The sequence below is a fragment of the Uloborus diversus genome, chromosome 1 (assembly GCF_026930045.1).
Source record: "Uloborus diversus isolate 005 chromosome 1, Udiv.v.3.1, whole genome shotgun sequence".
NCBI classification, from domain to species: domain Eukaryota; kingdom Metazoa; phylum Arthropoda; class Arachnida; order Araneae; family Uloboridae; genus Uloborus; species Uloborus diversus.
The window spans coordinates 215,884,450-215,906,841 of NC_072731.1; the positions used below are offsets into that span (position 1 = coordinate 215,884,450).

General features: G+C 32.6%; 1 protein-coding gene across 1 annotated transcript in view; it reads right to left on the bottom strand.

Annotated features, from left to right (window-relative positions):
• Positions 1 to 9,791: 9,791 nt before the first annotated feature.
• The window catches only part of LOC129218677 (ankyrin repeat domain-containing protein 6-like), a 36,543-nt gene continuing 23,942 nt past the window's right edge, over positions 9,792 to 22,392 (bottom strand). Inside the window, exons 7-10 of the mRNA XM_054853000.1 lie at positions 22,002 to 22,175; positions 16,255 to 16,449; positions 10,322 to 10,934; positions 9,792 to 10,270 (exon numbers count right to left, since the gene is read on the bottom strand). Of these exons, the coding sequence (XP_054708975.1) occupies positions 9,792 to 10,270; positions 10,322 to 10,934; positions 16,255 to 16,449; positions 22,002 to 22,175 (1,461 nt within the window). The remainder of the gene's footprint in view (positions 10,271 to 10,321; positions 10,935 to 16,254; positions 16,450 to 22,001; positions 22,176 to 22,392) is intronic.

Below are 22,392 nucleotides of genomic sequence, written 5' to 3' on the forward strand. Positions count from 1 at the left end.
AAGTGTCAGTGTTAGCTTTATTTTACATTTCCCAATTTTCTGTTTTTAGAACTTCAAAACTTGATTTAGGAACTTAAAGAAAATAAGAACTAGCGGTTTTAATGTCTTTGCTCGACTCAGAAAAATCGAGATTTGGTACTAGTTAATTTAACTTTTTTAATTTACTTAGGTGGGCCAAAATACTCTTTTGCCGACTGGGCCAAAGTCAGCCAGTCCGCCCCTGTATATATATATATATATATATATATATATATATATATATATTATTTTTTCAATTTAGTTGTATTTATATTTCGCACTGGACTTTCGCAAGCCAACTTTCATTTTGACTTATAAATAATCCATAAAAAATGCATATAATTGTTTCTTGGGGTGCCGAGAAATGAAAATAAGACAAAGGATAATGTTTTTAATTTACAAATTTTAATTTTTAATTCAATAATTAATTTGAAAACTTAAAAAAAACACAAGTAAAAAAAGTTTCTTTCTTTCTTTCTTTTTTTTTTCTTTCTTTTTTTTTTTTTTTTTTTTTTTGCAATTTTAGGTTTTGATTTTATGAAGAGTCTTTTATTAATTTATTTATTTATTATTAATTTTTATTTTTATGTTTAACTCTTTGAGAAACAAGAGACATATTTGTCCTCAAAGTTCAAAATTTATTTTATAAATTATCGAGTACAAGTAAATAATAAAATACTATTTCCATGTATAAAATACACCGCCAGCTCAGTTATTCCATCCGAGGACTGCAATTTCGTGCTTTTTAGTACTCATCAGCCCGGAATAGAAAATAACTGAGCTGGAGGCGGAAAACCTCTTAAAGGATCCAAGAGAGTCAAACACATTGGTAGCTATTGCAGAATTGGAACACCAGACGAGTGACCGCAGCAATGGTGCGGTTCAACTCAAAGATTGAATGAGACACAATTATCTTAACGTTACCAAAAAAACAATAGATTGCATTGACCAAAAAAAAAACATTTTTTATCTATATATTTTTTTACTTATTTATTTATTCATTCATTTACTCATTTATTTATTAATTTGGAAACATCGCAAATTTCCATACTCTACCCTACCGCAAAGCTATGATCCTCAAAAAGTTGAGGGTTTTGTAGGGCTCATCCAGAGCATTAAAACCTACCCTCTACTAAAACCATTACGTCAACAATGCAACAAGTACAGAAATACATTTGTGCGAAAAGTGAAAGATAATACTACAACGTTAAATTGCACAAGTTTTCTGAGAACTGCAGACACGTGTTTCGAGGATACAAGTAACCCATTTTTCAATGCTAAGAAACGAGCTTATGGATGAATATCTTTTAACCTATCAATATGTTTGAAACCTTGATTTTATTCCAAAAGCAATCCAGGGTGAACAATAATAAACACGTGATGGTTTAGCTAATTTTGTTGTAAAATGCATTTAAAGCTACATCTAATTTCTGGTCAAGTGCAAAGTCGTATGATAAACACAAATGTTTCCCAATTTTATGACCAGAAAACAAGCTAAAAACATTTTTTGTTATGTCATGTTTTTCCTTACATTTCCTTACATTACGTTAATGTCATCTTTTCCTTACATAGTTTTAGTTCAAAATATCTTCTAATTAAAAATCTAACCGTATCTATCCAACTATTTATGTCTCTCGAACTCCTCGCGAACGGCAGAGAATTAAGGGTCGAACTAGGCATCAAAATATTTGAAATTTTACGAGGGTCATGAATAGCCTGATCACATCAATGTACCACTAGAATCCGTAGAACTTTTAAAAGATAGAACATTCAAAACGTCAATTTTCAGCAATGCTTCATCCATTCCGGAGCAGTAGCTCACCGATTGTCAAAAATGCCAGGTCCGAGCGAAAGTGAAAGTAAAGTTATCTGCTTGCCAATAATTCCTAGTTAAGGAACAAAAAGTGGATTAAGTAAAGTGCCTTTTTTGATGCGACGCATTATGTTTCTCATCTTTTCCTTAGAAAGCATAATTTTTCTCTCAAAATCGTCAATTTTCACTCTTTCGATAACTGAAGCAGCACCAGGGAGGTGTACTATACACCACCCTGCGATCGCAGCCAAGTAAGCTTGCCGGACTTATGACCCAGTAAAGAAATCCTGTAACAATAACATAAAAAGTATGAGGGTCATATGCGCAGCTCACCAAATGAATTCCGAAGATCAGAGAAAAATTGGGATGATAAACACTTTTAAGCAAATGTAACTCTTTTTTATTTGTGAAGAGTATCAAAGGTATCTACACTGAAGACCAACAAACCCCTTTCATATGTAACACGATATTTACTTTTCTAACTCAACCAAGGATATAAAAAGACTTTGATCTAACAAAACCACAATGTCGCATTTACATCAACAATGTTTCTTCAAACAAATCGGATCACATTTCCATACCTTTCAAGAAGCATTTGCTTTCCACACCACTGGAAAAGATACTATAGCAGCATTAGGCGCTTCTAAAAAAAGGAACTTTTTCCTGCAAAATTTAAAGACAAAAAAAAAAAAGATATGAAAAATGAATACTACGTGGGTGGAATATTATACATACTTTCAAAGGCTAACAAATTTTCACTCTTTTCATTTTACTAACAAAAGATACATGTTTATAACTTTAATATATTTTTTGGATTTGTACCGCAAGTTTAATAATTGTATAAAATTTGATACTGAGAATGTTTTAAATTTAATATTATTGTAATGAATGGCATTAAACAAACTAGCGTTATGAATGATGTTCAAGGAGAACCAACTATAAAGCTATTAATCAAAATAGCGTGATTTTGCTAGCCAAAATTTTCAATTCATGGTTGAATAATTTATAGTGTATTTTTTATTTAATGCTGAAAAATACAAATATTATCGCGATACGAAACATTAATGCAAAATATATTTTACTTAAAGTTATGAAATTTGATGCAAAGAAACATAAATAGTGTTATATATACTCAGTTTTACTTTGAGAAAAAATAAGAATATTAAAGTTATTGTCGAAATTTACTTCAAATGAAGCAATTTAAGAATTTATGGAAGCGTTCTGAACCCGCTGTCCAAATGGTCAGTCGGCGGATTTTCGGAGTGGAGAAAATCATCAACGCCCCTGTCAAATGAATATGCAGCATGCTAAAGACCCCTTGAGTGCCTGTTTGGCTCAGACACTCTCCGTCAAATTAAATTCCTGCTGCAATTTCGCATTCTGAGAGCCATGTGTTTCCATTTGGTGGGAAACTGGGAATCGAAATTCTCTGGGCCATTTGACATCGGCGCCTTAATGGTGGCACAATGCAAGACTGGATGCCATATTGGAGGATCACACTTGTGTGACCGCGTGAAGCATATTTGATTTAAGTCATTTTAAGAGTAAAATACTATGATTTTTTTGGTCAAGTTCGTATCACATGAACTAAAACTGCACGTGAATATTACCCATGGATGTCCAAGGGATGGAGGGTCACGGCGATGCCGCTGAAATTTTTAGGAGGAATTCATTTTATAGGGTTTTTGATCTCATTTGAGGAAGCGTCCAACTCCCGAAGATTGCTTCTCAATCATATTTGATTCGCGAAGATTTAAAGTGCCGGTTTTGAAGAATCGGTTACAATACACATTACAATTAGAACAAAATAAAAATCACAAACATCCTCCCATAGAGAAGAGAGTTTTAGTAAAACACTCATTAAACATAGAAAAATATTAAAATCCCACTGCAACCTGAAGACAAAACGAACTTAATTAAAATACGAATACCAAAATTGTTTTTAAAGAAGCACTTCAAAGAGTACCCCTATTCCAGGGTCGTCGGAAGAGGAAGGCGAGCGGGGCGATCGAAACGGGAGCCAAAATATGAGGGGATGTCATAAACTGAGCTGTTGCTGTATTTCTTTTCTTTTTTTAAAATTCTTCTGTTTTAAAAATAGTTATCTAACACATTAGATTTAATTCCTGATTTTTATGTGATACACATACATTTTAGATTACATGTTCAATTATATAATAATCAATAGAAATATTTCCGTTATCCGCCCAGCATTCTGCTTGTGCGTGGGAAAGAGGGGGGTGCACCAGAAAATGTTCGTCCCGGGTGCCGTCATCTTTTAAGACGGCACTGCCAGGGTTCAAACTAACTTGTAAAAAATTTCACAGCTTAAATGGCTACCTGAGCATAGCAAAACGGCAGTTTTGTATGTTTGAAAAGTCGCTTTCAAATTCGGGGTATCTAGAAATATATTTTGCTCTTTATCTCTGGGCTTGAAGTAAGTTCAGCTTAGGACTTTTCGCTAAAATCGAAACCCTTATATCTGCTGTTCTAATTGAGAAAATTGGGACAAGCTTTATTTGATGCAAAAACAAAATCTCTTTCGAACGACATTGAATGTTAACGGGTGTGGAAAATCTTTCATCCCTTTAATAGACAATTTACGTGAAATTTGAGCTTAAAAAATTAATTACAAAAAAACTAATTCGAAATTGAAAAAACAAAACCCGAAATGTAAACCACGGGGGCTCGAAGTAATTTAGTACAAAATTTCAATAGGTAGCAATATAGGGTCTCCTGGACGCAGGCCCGCCACAGATTTCCTTTCACAATTTCTTTGACCTTTACTCGTACTTTCTCGCCTAACCAAAGGTTTTGCTCTGTCTTCCACCCTGTAACCACCCTTTTTGTACCTGTAGACAAAAATTGTTTACTTTAAGTTGTTCTTAACAATTAATAGTTCTTCCTTTAGTTTTATCCTCCTTTTTTTGTTATAACCTTCCTTAAGTACAAATAAATGCCCTCTCCATTATTTCCTCACAAAGGTATAGAGATTAAAGTTAACGTATAACATGAGAATTTTTCTTTTAGTCCTTTAATTTAACTTAGAGGAGTACTTAGGGGCAACTTATGCATTGCCTGTCTTACCAAAAATAGTAGTCTGAGTTTTTTTCTAAGGTCAAAACTTATTTCAAGTCGAAAAAATATTAGCGATTGAGAAAAATATGACTTTTGAATTTATATCACTAACAATATGCAAGCTTTTTTTGTGTGTCCGTCCCTGTTTGTATGTTGTCAACTATCGTGAAAATCCGACATAAAAAATTTTTTGACCTGGAAATTGATTGAACAGTTAAAAAATAAGATTTGTTTCCACTTAATGTGAAAAAAAATATTTCAGTGCTCAAGGTTCACTTTTTGTGGAATCGCCCTGTGCATAAAATTCCCATTCAGCACTAAGTACAATAAAAATGCAGTGAGCTTTGTCTAGCTGATATTTTTAATGTCTATCTGAAATTTTACATGTGTATGAACATCCTGTGGGTGGAATAAAAAAAAGAAAAGAATTTAAGATAAAAGACCTGTGACCCACTTCCCCCCAATCGACACTAATTTGAATTCTGAAACTTTGAATTCAAATAATGTTTTTTGCAATCACGAGTTGCGACAAGGTCCTACTCATTGGAGTTGTTGTTTCTAGAAACGCCCCCCCCCCCCAAGCATATCCCTTCTCTTGTGTGGTTACGTGCGTCAAGTTGAGTGTGTGTGTATAGGCTTACTTGTGTGCACGTATGTGTGTATGTGCATGCATGTGTAGGACATGGACGCCACCACCCAGCAGAAGTGGATTCTGGGTGACAGTGCTCAGGACCAGAGGAGCCGCGCCAGTGGGCGGTGGCATTGCAGAGGCTCCTGGTCCAAGCTGAAAAAGGAACCAAGGACGGTCAAGTGAGAACAATAAGCAATCATGATTGCTCAAAAAAAAACAATAAATGGCTCATTGAAAGTCACTTAGGTACATATTGCATATGTAATCTGAAAATTTAGGTGCAAAAGAAATTAAGTTTACATTTGTTCTCATTGTAAATAATGAAAACCAACATTAAAAGCAAAACTTGCATTTCACACAAATAAAATCTATTTTGATCTTTTTACGTTGATGCCTAATTTTTATAAATGAATATATTATAATTATTTTTTGTATGTATGAATTGTTATAGATGACCAAATTTCAAAATAAGATTAAATACAGGTAAAGTAAAAATAATTTATTATTTGTACAAAATGGAATGATGATAATGCAATACTGAATAACATATGGAATAACAAAGTTTAAAAGGTAACATGAGAGCTCATGAACTTCTAATCATGTTCTAAATGCAGGAAAAGATTGTACATGTGACATATAGTATCTCCCAAGAGCCAATAATTTAAGTTCAGTGCTAAATAAGCACAAATAGACAAATACTTTATTCAAGTAGGTGGCCAAAATATACCAAACATTTTTTTTTTTAATTAAGCACTTTTATCACATTAGTATAATGATGTAAAATATAAGCATAAGTTTAAGCACCAATTTCAATTCTTAAATGAATTACAGTCATAAAATAGAGAAACTCGTAACAGCAAATACCAAAACATCCATTTCAAGAAAGTAAATATTTCATCCTGTTTTAATTCCCATTACATTGCAACAAAATTCCCTTTACAATGAACAAAATTTTTGGCCCCTTCAAGTTCATTGTAAAGAGATTTCACTGTTGTGCTTGAATGCTTACTTGAAAGCAAAATGATAGAGAATCTATAGATCGTAAAAAAATTCTTTACAAGGCACATTTCCTTTTATTGATAACCAAAATGTTTACTTTGGTTCAGGACAAATGATCGGCGTGCCGCAAACTGTATCACACTGCAATATGATATACTCTGTGACAAAAAGAATATGAGTACAGCAGCTAGAAATCCACAATATAATTCTACATGTTATTTGAAAGGAGCATATTATATGTGGCACAAGTAGAATTTTTTTGGACCATGTATATATTAAAATTGGAGCCAAGTGTTCTTTATTAGGCATAAAAAATTTAGCACTTTATAGTAGATATGGATTCATTTTCTTTTTTAAATAATTCAAAAAAAGTGTGCTTTATTGAAGATGTACAGAAACATTTAAATAGTTTTTAATGCATATGGTTCACATACACATTTTACCTACAGAGAGTAACAATATTGCATGCTTTTTACAATGTGTAAATATTTCAGCCCTAAAAACGACGTTAACATTAAAAATATGCAATAAGTACACTTTTAAGAGTAAAAACATTTTTTAACATACAGTGAAATGTGTTTAACGTGAAATCGCTTAAGATGAAAAATTGATTAACACGAAGTGACGTAGCGGTCTGGACGGTATAATTTGCAATTTAATACACATCTTTTAATAAGAAATAACTTTAACGGAAAGTATTATAAGCTCTTAAGTTTTGTGTTAAAACATGTTTTACTACTTTGGATGTGCCATGAGGATCCTTGCAGTTTTTCTATTTTGACAAGCTAACATTTACGAGAATCAAAGGATTTTGTACATTAGCAGCACTTTATGGCATCTCTAATATTTTTCTGGTTCTGGTTATGATATTTATACAGGTGCCGGGAAAAAGACCACTTTACCTGATGTTTATGGGAAGGTAGAAAAAGTCTAATTTGATGACTTGAACTGGGATCTAGATGGGAAAAGATGAGAAGAAAAAGAGGGGGAGGCAGGGACACTACGGCCTTGTTAGGGCGAGGAGACTGCTGAGCACAACTTAGAGTTGTTGTTGCTGGGCTTGAAGAAGAGCAACAGCTTTGGTGATCGTTGCCAGAATTTGGCTGAAGTCTTGGTTGGAACTGGTGAGTTGTTGAAGGGCAACCGGTCGTGGCAGGAAGTCAGTAGTAGTCTTGGGTGTTGCGCTGAGGGTCCTTCGGCTCCAGGTGTTGTCAATTTGTGTCAAGAATGTCTGAGTCGTCTTGGGTTTTAACATTTTTCATGAACTTCTTATTGGTTTTAAATGTCTTGACTCCATACTTTCTGAACATTTTCACATGTGTTCTATGATGGAAGCTAGCACAGACAAAGGTCATTCAAACCTGGACCCCAAATTGTTAATCAACATGGAGTAACTTTAACATTACTGTTCTTCATAATCAAAGGGTGTTAACACTTTTTAAAACGATTTTCCCTATTGTGTGTTACTACATTTATGTGCAGTACATTTCACTTTCAAATAAATTCATGTTTACGGTCTATTTAAACTGTGCACAGTTTAAGGTCAGTTAGCTCAGCACGACAATAAAAATTTCACTGTACTTGAAAACATTTGAAAATTTGGAAAAATGTAGTTGTGATCCTTGAACTTTAAATTTTCTAACTAATGCAAAAGGAAAGGGCTACCAAGATGTGCCAAATTCAGCTTCTTGATACATCCTGTGAATCAAAAATGTAAAAATCATGCTTCTTATGGCTTGACATACATTTTTATGACTCACATGTTTCTTATCTTGCTATTTATTTGATTCTAAATTCAGTATTTTGGAAGTTCTTTTGTTATTGCTCACTTTTATCTTACTTTTACTGCATGCTTTCAAATAATGAAGCACGAGAAAAAAATATTACACTAACTTTACTCTATTTTGCGCTACTTGTAGTTGAAGAAAGAAAAATAACAAGAAATCTATAGCTTTCTTTTTTAACTTAAAATAGGTATTTTTACAAGGTTAGAACAATTCTGTAAAACTACGAAATCAAATATCAAAATGTTAGAGACTAAAAAGTGCAAATGAAATACTTTAATTGCTAAAACCTGAATTCGCAACTCCAACAAACTATAGGGGGCGCTGCAGCCACTGTCTAATGGCCGATGAAAAAACTAAAACAAACGCACGCTGTAACATATAAATTGCTTCTAAACTTAGGAAATGATAGATATTTTTGTTCGCATGTATGATTTTTTGTTCTTTATTCATTTGAAAAGATTTTTCAAAGTCTTTTGGTTATTCTGACCCATGTAGAAAGAGATTAGAAATTATTGTATAAACCAAGTGTAAGAAATATTGCTTTAAAACACAACAGAAAAACTATTATGTCAAAACCTTAGAGCAAATATTGATCCAGTTGAATGTCAAACATACATACAAACAAATTCAGTAATATACATTAGTGATCAACTAATTATACAAAGTTTACAATACAGTATTTCTTTTTTCTGTCAAAAAATCATCATTGTAGATTCCGAATTTAAAACTATAAATGAATAATTACATTATTAATTTCAATTTTCTAAACCAAAAGTGATTTGGTTTGATTTTTTAGAATTAATAGCGACTTAAAGCTGCCACAATGTTTTATTGAAGACTCGAACCTTGAACATTTTTTTTTCTTTTTAACTGAACACATTCGAGTTTCAAAAAAAAAAAAAAAAAAATTCAATTACAACATTGCATTTGTAGCTTTATGCAGTAACTAAAATGGCAACTTATTTGCTGTATAATATTTTTAAAACAAAATATTTATACACCATAGCATTAATAATGCATCATAAAAATTTATTACTTTTCACATAGTATATTTCAGCTCAGTGAACTCTTATCTCAGAAACTTGTGCGATTCTAAAAGCTGCAGAACTTTCAATTAATACATTTTCAGCATAATATCATACTCGGGATGTTACAGTTATGTATCATCGGCACAATGTTAAACTGATGAATGTGAAAATTTGCACTTTTCACGAAAGTAAAAACAATAATTTTTTTTCCCACCTGAAGCGTTTAGTTATTTTCAATGTTTTAATTTCTATGTATAACTTTAAGTGTAAAACTATCGTTTTAGGTTGTTATAACCAGCAGATGGCCTTTTTTGAATACTACAGCAAACCATCAAATTATAAAAACGCAATTTGTGATATTTCACATTCGTTAGTTTAGCATGGTGCAGTCAATATAATGACGGTTATAAACGAAAATACATCAAAAATAGCTGCAATTAAACAAAGCTAGAGCCATCATTATTTTCTAATGGGAAAGCAGATTTATGATTCTGGTCATGATTGTGATTTGTTCGGTAAGGAGATTTGATGTTCATAGAATTAGATGGATCATTGACATATGATGTACTGCGATTATCCATAGAGCTCAATACTGTTGGCTTTGAAATAGATGGTGGTTTCGATTTGGGCCTGAAAGTGTTCTTGAAAGAAATATTCATATTAGATGGAATATTTTTATTTAACGAAATATTTCTACCATATGGAGTTCCATTGTAGTCTGATACATCATTATTGGATTCAGGAGAATAAGGGTATTTGCTAGATGCTTTAACTGTCATATCATTCTGCACAACATTATTGTTTGTCAATTCTGAATCTTGATCTGAGATTATATGACAACGAGTAAGATCACCCTCACTTCTACTTTCACGTTTGAGGTCAAAATTACCAAGGCATTTCATTTTTAATCTAGAAACTGGAGTGCATGGATTCATTCGTGCTTGAGACCAATGATTCCATGCAGAGCCAGACTGTTCATGCTTGGAATTCCCAGTTCTTAAATTACTATCTGGTTTATTTGCAGCAGCAGAACCATTCCATAATTTCCCATGACCAGAAAATCGAGAAGTAGCACCAGAAACCAAAGAAATGCTATTTTGATGACTCTGAGTATCTGACAACATATCTTCTGATTTGGACCTAGAAAGCCCACTTTGAGAATAATCCTTATTACAGTAAAATGTTGCACCGTTATTGTGCAGAGGAATGTCAATATTGTGCTCTGGTTCTAAGCCACTTTGAGCAGATGTTTCTCCTCTAGACCATGCTCTCATTTCAGAGCGCAAAGCTCTTGTAGTCCTTTCTTGTCTCTGGTCTAATTCACAACGTTCACGGAAAAGTCTACGATCAATTCTTTCAGCACATTCACCCCTTTCAGCAGCAAGGCTTTCTTTTACCCTTTGGTCAAGTCCAGAGAGCCTTTCTTTTGTTCTTTTCTCAAGACCTCTTATCTTAGCTTCCAGATTTTCGCCTTGGCCTTCTAGTTTTTCAAGAAGTTCCTTTTTCTGGGCATCTAATTTTCTTTCAACATGGTGGAAAAAAGGCGCACAATAACATGTGTAGCCAAGACCACGAGGTCCCTAGGAAAAAGTAAAAGAAAATTAACAGTAAGCACACATGTTTACTACAGTATAATTTAGTTCCAATAATATACGTTGCAATAATAATCCTAATATACCTATATTTTATGGTCCCCATAATTTGCATACATAATTTTATTCAGGACAGTTTTTAATCTCTATAAAACTATGCCTTCCCCCACCCCTACACACACAAGAATGATTGTTATTTCCTATCACTCGACATCAATAATTCAATTCAATTTCAAACTCTCAAAAAAAAATCCTTATTTCTCCAGTCTTACCATAAAATTTTCTTTGATAAACAAGTTTAGGTCAATTTAACATGTCAAAAAGAACTCCACGCTCTTCTAACAAATAGTATTACCTAGGATCCAGTTTTCACAGGTTGCAATTGAAATCTGTCTTTCAAAATAATTATTGCATCTTAAATGCATCAAGCCAGCTCAAAAAAACAATGATCTGAGAAGTGGCAGAGTTATCAACAAACAGCACTGTTGCAGAACAACTACAGACAAAACACTGAAACAAATCAGAAGCAGTCACAGACATTTTCAACAGAGAAATAACATTCCTTGTTTAGAATGCTGTAACAGAGCAGGGGTGTAATCGAACAGGACCAAGAGTAAACATAAACCTAGGTTACTCCTAATTTTTACTCCAGCATCCTTCCACTTTATTGAATTTTACTACAAACTGTTTTTAATCTGCATCTCCTTACTTTTTTTTAAACAAAGCTCCCCTCAGTTTTTGATTTCTTCAACTTATGCTTGTATCAGTAAGAGGGCCTCATCTTTCTTACAAGATAAAAGTGACAGAAGCGAGCTTTATAGTGATCTAGGGTTACAGCATATTGCAACATTCTGTTTAATAGCAAGTCAGCTTTAAATAATCTCAATACAACCATACACATGGTATTGAGTAAGCCTTGTATTGTTGTACCAAGATTTAGATAATTTTATGAATTAATATCACTGAAAAAAACTTTTTTTAGCATCACAAATGAAATTAACATTCACAGTTCTTTACTTTAAATTAATATTTATAAGGAATTTTTAAAAATGGCCATTTACCACCAAAAGTTCATTTGAGCATATATGAACCTTGCACACATGCCATCAATTTAAAGGGTTATGCAAAACCTTACTAAAACAGTTAGGACTCAATGTTATCTGAACAAACAGGAATGTGCATACATAATTATGAGGATAAACAACAAAAATAAGTACAAAACAAATTTTGAAATCATGTCTGACCATGCATATAATTACAAGGCCTAGAGATTAACTTTCTTCAAGGGTTGATGTGTTTTCTACATCACCATCATCTACATCATGTTTTTTTTTTTCTTTTTCTTTTTTTAAATTATTGATTCATTTGTCTCTTGCACATTCAATATCTTGTGATGCAAGTTTTAGCATACTTACTGACATATTATGTAAATTTCAAGAAATATATATATCTGTTCCAAGAAGTGATTTTCATTGTTTTCATTGCTGTCATGGTGGAATTGATGCAATACCAGAAAGGTTCAATTTATGAAAACAATGAAAGCATATGAATTCTTTAGTTTTCTCAGTAGCTTTTGATCGGAAAATTCAATTACATTTGTTGGAAGCATTTCATGGAGCATACGCGAGTGTCTGAAACATTTATAGTTAATTTGGATGCTTAGTTTCTTAGCCATTTGAGTGGGACAAAGGGCTATCACTCTTCTCTTGTGGTGTAAAGAATATTCGAGGAAGTGCGGTTGTGCCACTATTAGTTGGTATAATTTTCCAGAAGAAATAGTTAACTGCCCAAAAAATATTTCTGGAGGTGTGGGGAAAAAAACATTTTACTTTAAAAAAAATTTCTTGTTTGAAACTTTCGACAATGTAAGGTACACAGTAAAAAAAATCAATGAAATCAGAAATTGCACTTAATTTGAGCTGCATGTAAAAAAGTAATTCATGAAATTTGGGGAGAAAATTCTCTTGTAATAAGGCAACATCAAAATATTTTTATTGGTAAAAAATCACATTTTTTGAAAAAAATTAAGTTAATTATAGGCGTTTTATTCCTTCCAAAAATAAAATTGGATAAAACAAAAATAACTACGCATTTTATTTTATACGTTTTACAATAGGAGAAGAAAATTCGTCAGCACCCAAAGGATTAATGTACGCAGTATATATTTCTAGCAAACAATTAGATTTGTAGTCTTTTTCAAGAAGATTTGAATTTAAAGATTTATCTAATTTTACTGGCAGAAAAAAAATCATTTCGTTAATATGAGAGTTTTCTATAAGATATTTTCAAAAATTATTCCACAATTTACTTCTGATTCGATGTTACAAATAAATGTCCTGTTGTGTCAAAAAAAGACATCAATTTTATTTTTTACCATTTTGGAAAATATATCTACATGAAAAAGGATAATGCATTTGGAAATAAATATAGAAGCAAATTAAATGCTGAATCTACTGTAAGAATAAAACTACCACATATTTTTGCCTTTCTTTGAGCTTCTTTGTTCCAAAACCATCCCATACAAAGTTTTTTTCAAAATTGAAGCTCAAAGAAAAAAAAAATCCACTGGGTTTATTTTTTACTTCAATTTGTTTTGCATTCATTTTTAGTAGACATTTTAGTTTGCACTTTATATTTTGCAATTTTGTTCTCGCTATTTGTTGTATGTGAGGCTTTTTTTTTTTTGCTTCTTACATATTGCTTATTATGCCGGGGGTTCGCCAACTTCTTTCCGAATTTGAAAGGGGTTTGCAAGGGAAAAAAGGTTGGGAACCGCTGCTGTAGAACATAAGTGCATACGTTGGACATAAAATATTAAGCATGATAAGTATCCATTCTATTTCCCTGAAGCGGCAAGGAGGCTAAAAATGAAACCAATAAGAGCATTTTGATTAGGAAAAGTTGTATGTAAAGTACTTAACAAGAAAAAAGAATTTTGAAAATAAATCCAAACTGTAAACATCAATAACTATCATAAGTAAATTTATTAAAGTTAGTTATTAGCAAGCAAACTATTAAGGGTGCTATGAGAATTTTTTCTTTGTCATAGAAATGTAATAAATTAGTTGCACAAGATTTGCCTTTCCTGAAACCATACTGAAAACTAGTCAATAGATTATTAGTCTCTAGAAAATTTACTATCTTAATTTTTATCAATGTTTCAAAAATTTTGCAAACCACCGAAGTTAGACTCACAGGTCTATAATTTCCCGCACTCCCTTTAGACCCTAAAGGGGTCACACGTGAAAGAAAAAAACATCCCTGCATGAGAACCGCCAAAAAGCTTTACATGTCTTTCAGGCTGCAAAAGTCTGGGTACATAGCATTCCATTAGCCTAGGACATTGAAAACCATTTAGAGTCACAGAATGTTTACACTTCAAAATTTAATTAAATGAAATATAACTGAGATTCATTTCGGCCAAATTAATTTTTGAATTCAAGTAGTGTAGATGGATGATAATAGTCCATGTATCTAAAAGTTGTAAGTTTGCATACATTTTGGGCTATCCTTTAAGGTTTTTGATTCATACTAAAATTGAAATAAAAAACATCTGCAAATGAATTCAGTTAAGTACATTTAGTTCAGAAAATTCCCAACTGAAAGAATAATTCCACACAATTACCGTACTTTCAAAGTTACAACAACAACGAACAAAACACATTGGCTAGGAAATAATTTGACAACTTTTAGACACTATTGCTTTATGGCAAACATTTGGAAAAGATCTCTGGGACGACATATTGCATGGAGAGAGTCAGCAGAAGTACTACGATTGTGGTTCAATGTCAAGAGATATAAAAACACATTGAAGCAGACACTCAATAGGGGACATTTGTTTGCCACCACCGCAGAGAATCAGTGAAAAAAATTTTCAAAGAATTTTTTTCATGATTGGTACATGGAAACCAGGAACGTAAATTAATGTTGATCGGCATACCTGGTGGAACTGGAAAAAAATTAATAAATTCAACACCATCCAAAAATCAATCAACAGGCTTTTGCAATGTTATTTTATGGAACTGCCGGGACTTTATTCAGGGATATAAAAACTGACCATTCCACATTTAAACTACTTTGAATATCTCTCCCAGGAAGACTTCGTATGTTTAACAAGAAAAAACGGGCAATTAACAGAATTTCTTCAATAGGGCACATCTCAGGACTTCTTTTCATGCTTTTAAAATTAAAGACAATATCACAGTAATTTTATTATTCAAATTAAATTTGTCCAATCTATTCAATGGAATTTAACCCTAATTAAATTCACTATGGAATAATATGATTTCGAGTATTGTTCTTACAGCACCAACTGCAGTTCAGTTAGCTCATACTCCTTGCATCCCCCATGATCCCTGGGGTGGTTAAAAAAAAAATTCGAGCTAAAGTCCAGGACACCCCCTATTTTTTTAGACTTACTAACAGTATTATAGAATAATAGTATTTTTGTAAATAATTATTTTAATGCAATGTATATGCATATTACTAGTGTATATTATAATATGCAGCATTGTTTTTTCAGTTTAATGTACTTTTTTAACCCTCCTCCCCATACATATGAAGCTTGGGGAAGAGGGTTGAGCACTCTCTTTCAGTTGAAATAGGAAGCTAAAATTCTACCAGTATGTCACTATCCACAAATCTAAAAATATTGAGGGGTATCCCGTTATCTATGAGAATTTTTCTTTACATGTATTTTTGAATCACATTTATGATGTCCCTGTATATTTCCTTTTCCAAATTAAGTGATTACAATATCTAATGAAAATTTCTTATACCATCATCATCATTAAACATACAACTTTACAATATGTAGTGCAACATTGCATGAGGGAAGATTGTACTATTCAGTAGGAATTATATGTTGGTCTCTCTTGACTGGGAAATGAAATACATAAATTTGCTTCAAATCTCATAAAATCTAAACAAAAAAAAAAAGTTGCTTACTATTAATTTTCAAACTAAAAGCACCTTCATAATAAAGTAAGAAATAAACAACGTTAAAAAGCACAAATTGCAGGTGTATGCAGTAATCTGCAATTCGTGCTTTTTGACGTTGTTATTTCTTACTTTACTTTTCAGCACAAAGGTATTCATTTACCAACCTTCATAACATTTATTTAAGACAGAAAGTTGTTTTTAACCCGAACTAGGTCGAGACAGGCCTCTAGCAATAAATAAAAGAGAATTTAATTTCATTTACGATTGGTAATAAATACCAATAACTTACGATAAGTAAAGAAACTAATAAGATCTTTACTTATAAATGGGTTAAATATCCATTAAAAAAATTTCGTCTTGAACTCACTTTTTTGATGTTCCCTGCAAGGTCTGCATAATACTGCTCGCCACTTTTGAGCGGTTCTTGAGGTAAAGACATTAGCTTGAGAGAAGGAAAGGATTCTGGATCAGGAGATTGATGGCAGCCATAAGGGCTGATATTCCCACATTTGGCTGTCTTTTTCTTCCCATCAGAAAAGTGCACCTTTGAAGATTTCTTACTCTGGAAGAGGTTTAAAAATGTAATTAATACAAATCAGGCACAATTTTTAAATTCCTGAAACATTTTGAAGATTTTTTCTAAAACACACAAAAAGATATATTACAAATCATTCTTAAAAAAGATGGTTAACTACCAAAGAACAGCTGAGAAAGAAAACGATTTAAGGTAGGGCTTCCCAAACTTTGTAGACAGCGGACCCCTTTCGTAGACCAATATTAAGTGTGGACCGCCTCCCTGAAAATAGCTTTTGGGGGGGGGGCTCCCCTGTATGATGTCACACCCTCTCCCCTCCCCCCACCTTGTGACAAAGTGACATACTTCACCTTACCACTTCCTTTTTTTACATGTCACACTATTTTTCATAAGCATTTTGTAAAATAAGATGTGTAAAGTCCCTTTTCTTGTTACCCGGGGAGAGGGGGACAAGAAAACACTTTCCCTTAAATAACCCTATCCCATGTCACAAACTAAAACAATTTCCGAAAATCCTCCCCTCGAAAACATGACTTCCCTTGTGGTTACTAGGCCCAACTTTACTTGCAAATTCTGAAGTACAAAAATCAAATTGATCACACAGAAATGAATTGGTAACAAAACGACGAAAATTCAAAATGAAACATCAAATTAATGGGAAGAGTAAGGTTGGTTTAGCTGGCACAATTTTACTGTATCGGGGTTAATTTTTGATTGCTGGAGTCGAATACCAGGTTCAGAATCTAGACAGCTTCAGTATGTAGTTTTGCAGAGTAATCCTCTGACACTTTTTGAGCACATTTTGAACTTGGACACTTGTTCCCTTTTTTAGAACACTTTTTGAAGCACTTTTTGGAACAGCTTTCAAAACATTTCTGAGACCATTTTTCAAAGCATTATTTGGTTCGGCACAGTTTTTTACACTTTTGGGTACGCATTTGAGAACATTTTTTGAACTCTGACACATCTCTCTTCTTTTAGAACACTTTGTAACACAGTTTTTGGGTCATTTTTTATGGCACCTAAGGACCACCCCTTTGATTATACCAGTAGTTTTTGTAGTTAATTTTACAGCAGTATCATAGCGCAACTGTCAATTGCCGCCGGCAATGAAGTCTTCCACAAAGGAAGGCCATCCTTTTTCCCTCCATTCTCGACACCAACCGACAGCAATTCATTGCGACAAATTTTCTGGTAATATCATATCGAGAGTTTATATTGATTGGTACTTAAAGAAAGATGTTGAAATTACATTTGCACCACAGAAAACAATAATTTCACAAGTATACCCAAATATGTTCCCAAATGTTCCCAATCTTAAATTCAGCAATTGAACGTATCACATTTGGATTAAATTTTAAAAACATGTCAGTACTTTCTTTTTAACAGAGCTAATTTGGAACATATTTTAATGCACATTCAGGCAAGTGGAACACTTTCTGTGAATTAAAGTATTCCAAACCTGTTTCCAACATGTACTGAGAATTTGCACTGTGGTAGCTGCATGATCTTACAGCACTATTTCTCGAGATGTCAGGAAGTAGTGTTCAAAGGACAATTCTATACTTCAAAGGTGAAAATTCTGATTTTCAAGTATAAGTACATTATTTGAATATCATTTAACGTGTTAATAAAAAATTTTCTCAAAAGTTGTGGCAGATCCCCCTCTAAGGCTCAGCACAGTTTGGGAAGCCCTGATTGGAGGTATTTAGCAGTAAGTTATTCTGCAAGTAGCAGAAGTAGTTGTCTAGCAAGTAGTTCTGCCACCCCTAAGCAATGGCTTAGGGGTGGCAGAACTACTTGCAACATACCAGACATTCTGGTATATTGGATGATTTAAGGTCTTTAGTAGCATACTTAATAATTTTCTTGGAATTTGGGACATAATAAGTAACATTGCTGCTTTGCACCGTTCATCCATTCTTTACCTTTTGAAATTTGTTAGTTTCAGTCTGTGCATCAGATCTCTAAATGCAACAGACCATTTGACTGAAGGCAAACATTTAAACAATCGCTTTTGCTAATAGACATGTGACCCTTGCTTTCAGGTCCTATCAAATTTTTGCACTAACTAATGTTTTAGAGTGCTACTAAACTTGTTATGCATGAAGTAGCACATAAATAAATGGTAGGGGAAGGGGGGGAGGGATATGTGAACATGGTATGTTTTACTAGTTTAACGTGAAGCAAAATATCTTGAAAAGTTCTAGAGTAATGGCAGTACCAGTCCTAGTTCTTAGCCAAACTTTCAGAGCAAGGAAGCAGTTTATCTGCCTGTTGTGACTGCTTCTTTGTTTTAGCAGTTGCAATTTCATCAGTCTTTTTCATGTAAAAACATATTTTAAGATAATAAGCAAAACTAAATTATTGCAAACCATTTTATGAACACTTAAGTAAATTTATGATGCTGTGTATTATTCTTATTATTATTACTATTTATTTATTTATTTATTTAAGAATTCTTTTTTTCCACAAGTTAGTTCAAAAGTAGATGATGGGGTACTTGCGAACATAACATATAGGGGCACTGTAAACAGTTCTCATATCCTTTGTGCAAATATTTAAAATTATTATTTTTCCACAATCAGTTGGTAAATTTATTGTTAATTGTTATTGTTATTAGTATCATTTTAATTTATTTGTAACATAGTAGTTGGTCAATAGTTTAGTGTTATACGATGCTTAAATAAAAATATCTTGTCTTTTTTTTAACTTAACTATAAATTGCAGTTTAAAAATAATTTCTTAATTCATTCCCATGTTCTATATGAAACTTAACACTAGAAAGACGGAAGCGGTCATTTTGACCGCAAACGATTTTCAAATGCTCATATTTGCTGCATTTAATTTTCAAACTCTTTTTCCTTCATTGACTTTTCCTAACTATTTATTAAGATCTTAGAACAGTAAATTTTTTTTCTTTAGGATTATTATTACAGTCGCTACAAATGTTTATACCTAGAAAGACTGACTACGGTCATTTTGACCGCTAAGTGAACCTTTCTTTACGCATCCGTTTTATTCTTTTTTCTCTTATCAGTTGTATGTACTATGGACTATTGTTAGTTGTCAGGGTGAGTAATGTTCTTTTGAGCTTGAGTAGTACCTGCTGGTTAGGTTTAATTCTTTGAACTGTTAGGAAAATGCGAAACACCTGCTGGTTGCATGGTTTCAGTTTTCTGCTATCTGCACAGGAGGCAAAGTCGAGAAAGGTAAATTTGAAAAGCATGTGACTGGACACGTGAAATTACTTTGGGTATAAAAGGAAGTAAAAATAAACAGGTAAATTCTGAAAATGTTTGCTGGAATACTTTTGTGCACCAAAACATGTGCTTTGCTTGAAGCATTGACGTTCGTTTTCTTAGATGATAATGAAGTGCTCAGTCACATAATTATCTTTATAATGTCGAGAAGAACCGTTGACAAGCGAAACTTATAGGAACATTAATTCCTGAAACTGTTGCAGATTTAACTAAAATAGATTATGGTTCGAATGAACAGTCTGACTTATCTGAAGAGAAACATATTCCTAGCGATGAGAATAGTTAGCTTTCATGAGATTATTGTGATTATTTTTCAGAGCCTAGATTTGCAGAAAAGGCTTATTCTTCTGAGTTAGAATCAGAAGAAACCTCACTAATAAAAACTGATGATCAATATATAAAAAGCAGTGAAAGAAAAGGGGAAAAGGGCCCGACGCCGAAACAAAAGGGGAACATTTCAAAAACATAAAAATCAAATATTTCTCTAATTTCCTCCAAGTCACCTCCACTGATCAATTTTGCTGCATGTAAATAAGTATCTACCTCAGGAAAAAGATTAAATTGTGTGAAATTAAACTAGGCGGAAATAAATCTACGAGCATTTGTTCTGATTGCCAAAAACAAAACTGTTAATGGCTAATATACAGGTGACCTGATAACATAAGTATTTTGATATACTGTAAGAGATAGTAATGTACGGTATCTTGCGTTATTTAGATATTTTTTACACTAAACACATGCATGGTTGATTATAGTACTTGTTAGTTATTACATGCTAAGAAAATTTCCTCTTTTTCTGTACAAATTTGCTCTTTCTCAATGCCAATTGTGTAAAGCATGTATTTTACTTCATCGAACATAAAATTTAAAAAAAAGCTATCTGAGACTTATTTGCAGACTATATTACGATTAAATTGCTAAATCAAATTCTGACATGTTAAAACAAATCTTTTCTATGGTTAAAAATTACGAAGGGAGGAAATTTTCAATCTTTTCAGTATGGCGGTCAAAGTGACCGCTGCTAGTCTTTCTAGGTATACGCAAAACGCCGTCTTTCTAGTGTTAAACACACAATATACCAATAATTTTTACAAAGTAAAATATTCTTTGTATTTTCCGTCTTATAAGTTAGTCCAGTGATCAGAACATGTGATGAAACATGAAAATTTTTTAGTGAGCAGAGTTATAGTTTAGAAAAAATATTTTCATTCAGTTTCTTTAATTTTTCTGTAGAGTAATCTGACACAATATAGGTTACAAATCCTTCACTGTAATTGTTATATATCTATATATTTCACATTAAAGAGTTTTTTGTTAAGATATGATGCTTGTCCAGCATTTTTCATATGTTCCCCAGGGATGGATGTTCACACAACTAAAGACACTTTTTAAAAATTCCACAAAGTAAAAAAAAAAAAAAAATTCTTAAATCTGAAAAAAATTCATGTCGCAAAGAAAAGATTCTTCAATCATGGGAGTATCTTTACTGTGAGGAATGAATAATAATTTTTAAAAAATAAAGAAATAAAAAAAATGGTCACACGTGTCCCTCTTTCCCCATGTCTGTAAAACCAAAATGCTTCATTGAACCAATCTTTTAAATGTTGTTTACTTGCCATCAAGGGCGGATCAGGCTCCTAGTTATGGAGTGGGTTATTTCCAGAAGAGGGGTTCTTAAGTGTCATTTTTGAGCACAAATAGGGTGAATATAGGTGGTGAATTTTTCAAAATTAAGTTCTATAAAGGACGGCTTTAAGCTATTTTTGGCCACTTAAAGATAAACCATGACTCTCCTTAGGATCTGCATCTGCTAGCACTTGATTAAGTTACTGTAGTGTACTCATGTTTAGGCGGCATAAAAGTGTCTCACAATGTTCATCATATTGAGGTACGTTGTGATTAATGAAATTAATGAATTTTATTTCGTGTTTTCAAAACAGGATGCCGATCATTAACGGAAGGGAAAGTATTGATAAAAGGAGTGAATAAGAGAACAAAGAAAACCTAAGAAGGCAATTGAATGGATTATTAAAGTATGTGCTACTTCATGCTAATGATTGTTAGCTGAAAATGCATTGAAAATTACTCTAAAACTCGGACTGCCAATGAATGAATTTTCTGCTTTTTAAAGTGAAAATGGATGCATGACACTTGCTTTCTGTATCATAAAATTTCAGTTGTCATGCATTTAGTGATATTTACAAAATGTTAACTTGGATACATTTAAAAAAAGAAAAAAGACATTCATAATTATTATATTAGAATAGGAAAACACATGTACACAAAATTCAAACTGGGTTTTAAAAAAAAGCTAACCTTCTTTTTCTCTTTCTTTCCCTCCTGTGAAGTTGCACTATGATCTTTATGATGCTTCTTTGTAGAATCTTGGTTATGTTGTACAGGAATTCGAGTGACAGGGGGGTTGTCCAATAGCTCAGCTACCTCATGGAAACCTTTTCTCTCAGCTATATCCCGTGGAGTTTCTCCTTGCTGTTTAGAACCAATTTAAATGTATATTAACTTCTAAGTTACTTAACATTTAAACAATTTTTTGGAAAATATTTTTTAACGAGTGTGAATGATGAATGTTACAATAGGATTCGCACAAGCTTTTAAAAGATACCAGGAAACGTTTAAAAAATAATAATAATAATTAATTAATTGATATAGCACATCGTTGATTCCTTAAAATATGATTTTCAAAGTT